This window comes from Lagopus muta, chromosome 24 (genome assembly GCF_023343835.1).
Source record: "Lagopus muta isolate bLagMut1 chromosome 24, bLagMut1 primary, whole genome shotgun sequence".
Classification (NCBI taxonomy): Eukaryota; Metazoa; Chordata; class Aves; order Galliformes; family Phasianidae; genus Lagopus; species Lagopus muta.
In genome coordinates this window covers 4,557,024-4,562,420 of record NC_064456.1, presented here as the reverse complement: position 1 = coordinate 4,562,420, position 5,397 = coordinate 4,557,024, and the positions used below count along the sequence as shown (strand labels likewise).

At 54.1% G+C, this 5,397-nt stretch overlaps 1 protein-coding gene across 1 annotated transcript; it reads left to right on the top strand.

Moving 5' to 3' along the window:
• Positions 1-934: 934 nt before the first annotated feature.
• On the top strand, positions 935-5,126 carry LOC125684036 (green-sensitive opsin). The gene is made up of 5 exons (XM_048925712.1): positions 935-1,295; positions 2,936-3,104; positions 4,281-4,446; positions 4,573-4,812; positions 4,995-5,126. The coding sequence occupies exons 1-5, from the start codon at positions 935-937 to the stop codon at positions 5,124-5,126; spliced, it is 1,068 nt and encodes a 355-aa protein (XP_048781669.1).
• The last annotated feature ends 271 nt before the right edge of the window (positions 5,127-5,397 follow it).

Here is a 5,397-nt window from a genome sequence, read left to right as displayed (position 1 = left end):
CCCCAGATGTTCTGTTAACCAAGATGGCAGCCCTTGGGCTGGCACAGCTTCCCCTCCTGCCTTTGCCCACTGCTTGCATGTAGGGAGCCCTTACCCACATAGGCAGAGCCCAGTTGTGATGGAGACACGTACCTAAACCACGTCGTGCTCACACTGTACCAGGCACCTGAAGCACAGTGTGGCCAATCTCTCTCTGCTCTTCCCCCCAGCAACTTTCCCAAGGGCAGTGAAGCAGAGCTGGGTACCCCTCAGGCCCCAAACACTTCTATGGAGTCCTTCAGCCACCCAGGGATGCCCCAAAGGCTGTGATCCAACATGGACTCAAGCAGAGATCCATTTCTCCCATCAGTCATCCAAAGGACCTGCTCCCCAACTCGCCACCTCTCCTCCTGACATTGCCCCTCTTCCAAAGGTCTCCCCAAGCCCTTCCCTTCCTCCCCACAACTCCTTAAACAACGTTAAACACTTATTGCCAATTAATACGCTTTAATGCAGGTTTTGGGGCCAACTGGCTACTTAGAGGGTGCTTAAACCATCAGCCCCTCTCAATCCCGTTGCCCTTGTCATACAAACTTAGCCTAGCCCCTAATCCGGCCTCCCCCCTCCTCCCTTGAGGAGGCCCAAAGGTATAAAACCTCCCTGGGCACGCGGCACCAACGACCCTCAGCACGGCGCGGGGCCAACGCACCACCTCTCCTTCCCCTGGGATTTACTGGTGTTCTTAGTCATTAATTAAATTTCGGAGCTCGGGGAGGGATCTTTTGGTGGGGCGTTTATTTATTTATTTGTTACCATTAGTTTGGGGATTCCCTCCCTTTTTTTTTTTCTTTTTTTCTTTTTTCAGTAATTGGGGTTGAAACAAAATTCATTACCATAGAGCACCTGATTAAAAAAATACCCTTAAAAGCAAAGCAGCTGCCATAATACTGGCAGGATGAATGGGACAGAAGGTATCAATTTTTACGTGCCTATGTCCAACAAGACAGGGGTGGTGCGAAGCCCCTTTGAGTACCCCCAGTATTACCTTGCCGAGCCCTGGAAATACCGCCTTGTGTGTTGCTACATCTTCTTCCTCATCTCCACCGGTCTGCCCATCAACCTCCTCACCCTCCTGGTCACCTTCAAACACAAGAAGCTCCGGCAGCCTCTCAACTACATCCTGGTCAACCTGGCGGTGGCCGACCTCTTCATGGCCTGCTTTGGCTTCACCGTCACTTTCTACACAGCCTGGAATGGATATTTTGTCTTCGGTCCCATTGGCTGTGCTGTGGAAGGCTTCTTCGCCACGCTGGGAGGTAATGGCTGCAGAGTGGGATGTGGGAGTGAGGCTGGGCAAAGGGTGGTCTTGCTTCTTTATAGGGCTTTAGAAACCCAATCCCGTACCTCGTGGGGCTGATGAGATGGCCTTGGCTGCATGGGGCAGAGCTCCTCATGCAAGGTGCTTCTTCCCTATGGCTAGAAGATGGAAAAGATTCATGCAAGCTTGATCTTGATGTCGAGAAGCACCCATCTCACCACTATGGCACGATCACTGCAAGGAAATGGCAGGGGTCCTGGTTTGCAGGATTAAACCTGGGGTTGTTTGGCCAAGCTGCCCAGCATGAATCCAGGGGTCTTGGATCTAAGTTGCTAGCAAAGACCTGCTGGGGATGACCAGCCAATGTCCTGGAGTCAACATCGTGCACCTTTACCGCCTTGTTCCAAGGCGAAGCATGTGGTAGGATTCCAAGGGGAAAGAGATATCCCAGAGTGGGAAAGGGACCACAAGGGAATGGGTGTGGAGAGCAGGACTGCAGGACAAGGAGAGTGGTGACAGTTCATCTCAGGGCAAAAAGAAGCTGAGGCAGCCCCTACCAGAAGAGGAGAGCAGCAGCACGGAGGGCAAGGAGGATTCCAGGTTTAGCAACAGCTGCTCAGCTCAGCCCCACTTGCATTTGATTTAGTTGCTCTTGGGAGCTTCCTTGTTCCCTCAGGGACACGAGTGTAGCTACAGCTTCTTCCTTCAGAAAGCCCCTCTGCAAAACAGAAAAGATTCACTTTGCACCCCCAGCCCACACAGCCATCCGGGCCCACACAACACCTTCTAATTTATCTGACAGCTGCAAATCTTTGTGCAGAGACTCACAGCCTTAACTTAACATTTTTTTCCCCTAAATGGGATATTTCCTGCAACGATGCTGGTCTGAACAAAAGATGGATATTCTGTTAGGCAAAACAAAGCAAGGCATCCAGATCAAAGCCAAGGACCAGGGAGTGGTTTGTCTTGGATGCAGGAGACCATATGGGTCTGCACCATCTCCAGTTGTGAAATCCTGCATTACTTACACTTCCAATTTTCCTAGCTAGTAAAGAGGAGGCTCCTGAGCACAGGGAGGAAAGCTTGATGGGAAGCAGTCGCTGAGCAGCAGGTCTCCAGCGAATCCTAGCACAGGGTGTAGTTATCAGCAGATTATCACAGCTGGGGGCATTAGCAGGCTTACAGCACCGACTAAACGCTTCCAATCCCCTGAAGTTTAATTATCCCTTATAAATACATGTGCATGCATGCCCACCCACACAACCACCCCCCGGTTCAGCACTGGTGGAAGACTCATGAAATACACATTGAAAGGCACCAACAGGTTTGGACACATCTGGTGCCTTTACCGGAAATTACACTTCCTTACACCCAGGTGGAATTCTCTCTGTTGATTTTTTTAAATGATTAAAACACCACAGTGATCCCCTCCTCCATCACCAGCATCCCACTGAGGAGCAGATACTCCTCTCAGCTCCCAACCTTCTGCACGCTTGCAATAGATTCTCAGTTATCTAATAGGATGCTGGTTATCTGATCCCAATCTCCTCCTCTCTTTGCTGTGCCTGCGAAGGGAAGACCAAGGCTGGAGGAGCTCTCACCATCACCAAGCCCTCTCTCTTTCCACCTCTCCTGCAGGCCAGGTTGCCCTCTGGTCCCTGGTGGTCTTGGCCATAGAGCGTTACATCGTTGTCTGCAAGCCCATGGGAAACTTCCGCTTCTCTGCCACCCATGCCATGATGGGCATCGCTTTCACCTGGGTCATGGCCTTCTCCTGTGCTGCTCCACCCCTCTTTGGCTGGTCCAGGTGAGTCGGGGTACACAACCACCTTGGTGGGACAGGAGGTGTGCTTATGGACTCCCCAGGCTTCACCCAAGCGGCAATGGAGTGTGACAGGGAAGTGTGAGCTCAGATGTAAGACTCATGAGGGCTCGGAATCTCCAGCTGCAGCAGCCCCCCATGCCCTGCCCTGAAGGGCTTCTCTAGGCACTGCTCATCCCACCCATGCTATGAAGTGTCCATTTCTCCATGCGGATCCTAAAGGGTGTTTGAGTGACCAGCCCAGTGGACAAGACAGCTCTGAGCAAACCTGATTCATCCTGCTGCCCCAGCATTGCTGCTGGGAGCTCCACAGGACTTTTCTCATTATTTCTGCTGTGCTTTCCCTGCATCCCATCCATCCTTCTCCCAGCATTGCAGTGAATTTCACTCACACTTGCACACACCTGGCTCCTTCAGGCCCCCACATCCCCTGCCAGGATGTATCACTCAGTGCACAGGGGAGGAATAAGTTGGAGGTGATTACTCTAATGCTGCAGCTCCAGCCCCAACCAGTACTCTACAGCAGAGCTCCCTGTGGGACATAGTGAGCCCCTTCTACTTCCTTGGGCACGGTCAGGAGGTAGCTTTGGGGCAGCAAAGTCCGGCCACCACAGGCCTATGATGGGACAGAGGCAGACAGCTGCTATCCAGCCTTGGGTCGGCATCCCTGGCCAGGCAGGTCCTTGGCTGAATTGCAGTGTACCCTTAAGCCAGGGCTACAATGACATGAGCCCAGCACAACTGCAGGGATTGAGCTCCTGAGAGCTCACCCCAGTGAGCCAGCAGCTCCCATCCCTGCTCAGCATCCCTCCATCTGCAGAGGGAGCGAGCAGGTGGCTCCTGGCAGGCAACTGCTCAGCCACGTAGGAAGGAAATAAATAGCCTGCTGCCTGTGGGAGGAAGCAGTGTCACAACAAAACGATGCTGCGCACCCAAGCGCAGTGTGTCAGCGTGGTTCAAGCCATGGGATCTGTGCTGCAAAGCCAGCAAGGGCAGGAGCATGGGACAACGAGCAGGGTGCAGAGAAGAAGCCAGGGAGCAGCTCCCACATGCGCCATTCTGGGAGCAACCTCATCCCTGGGGCAGGTGGTCCCAGGGTAGAAACCTTTTGTTGTCCCCAGGGAGGATCCTGGTGATGGTCTGAACATTTCTTGGTGGCAGGTACATGCCGGAGGGGATGCAGTGCTCCTGTGGCCCCGACTATTACACCCACAACCCTGACTACCACAACGAGTCCTACGTCATCTACATGTTTGTCATCCACTTCATCATCCCAGTCGTGGTCATCTTCTTCTCCTATGGGCGCCTCATTTGCAAAGTCCGAGAGGTAAAACCCGGAGCCGGGGGGCAGAGAGGTGGATGGGGAAAGGGTGGGCAGAGCGAGCAGGGATGGTTGTGTGGAGCCATGGGGGAGTAAACTGGAGGGCTGTCCCTCTCTGCCCCACACCTGCAGGCAGCTGCACAGCAGCAGGAGTCAGCCACCACCCAGAAGGCAGAGAAGGAGGTGACGCGGATGGTGATCCTGATGGTGCTGGGCTTCATGCTGGCCTGGACGCCCTATGCTGTAGTGGCATTTTGGATCTTCACCAACAAGGGAGCAGACTTCACCGCCACGCTGATGGCAGTGCCTGCCTTCTTCTCCAAGAGCTCCTCTCTCTACAACCCCATCATCTACGTCCTCATGAACAAGCAGGTAAGATGTGCTGGGGCACGGCCCCTCCCCTGCCCTGGGCTCTTGTGCCCATGGGCACCTCGATCCCCACCAGCTGCATCGCAGCCTGGGGAGCAGCAGAGCTCAGGGCCGCTGGCAGTTCTCAGCCCCACAGCACACCCTCACAATCCTCGAGTGCTGACATTCTCCTTCTATCTTCCCAGTTCCGTAATTGCATGATCACCACCATCTGCTGTGGCAAGAACCCTTTTGGTGACGAAGATGTCTCCTCCACTGTATCCCAGAGCAAGACTGAGGTCTCCTCCGTCTCCTCCAGCCAAGTTTCACCTGCATAGACCATGGACAGTTTGAACTGGGTGACGGCCGAGCTCGGGGACCGAGACATCCCCACACCCACAACCACGTCCCACTCAGTCTCTCCCCTGTATGCTGCAGCCCTCCCCCGCTGTCCTGCATGCTCCTGCCTGGCAAAGCAGCTGTGCATGTGCTGCTGCTGCTACATCTCTTGTCCCCACCTGTGTTGTCCCCCTGGTGCAAACATGGCCCTTTGAGCTCTCCCACAGCCCTTCCTCTGAGCACTGCACACCCTGCTCATTGACACTGTGC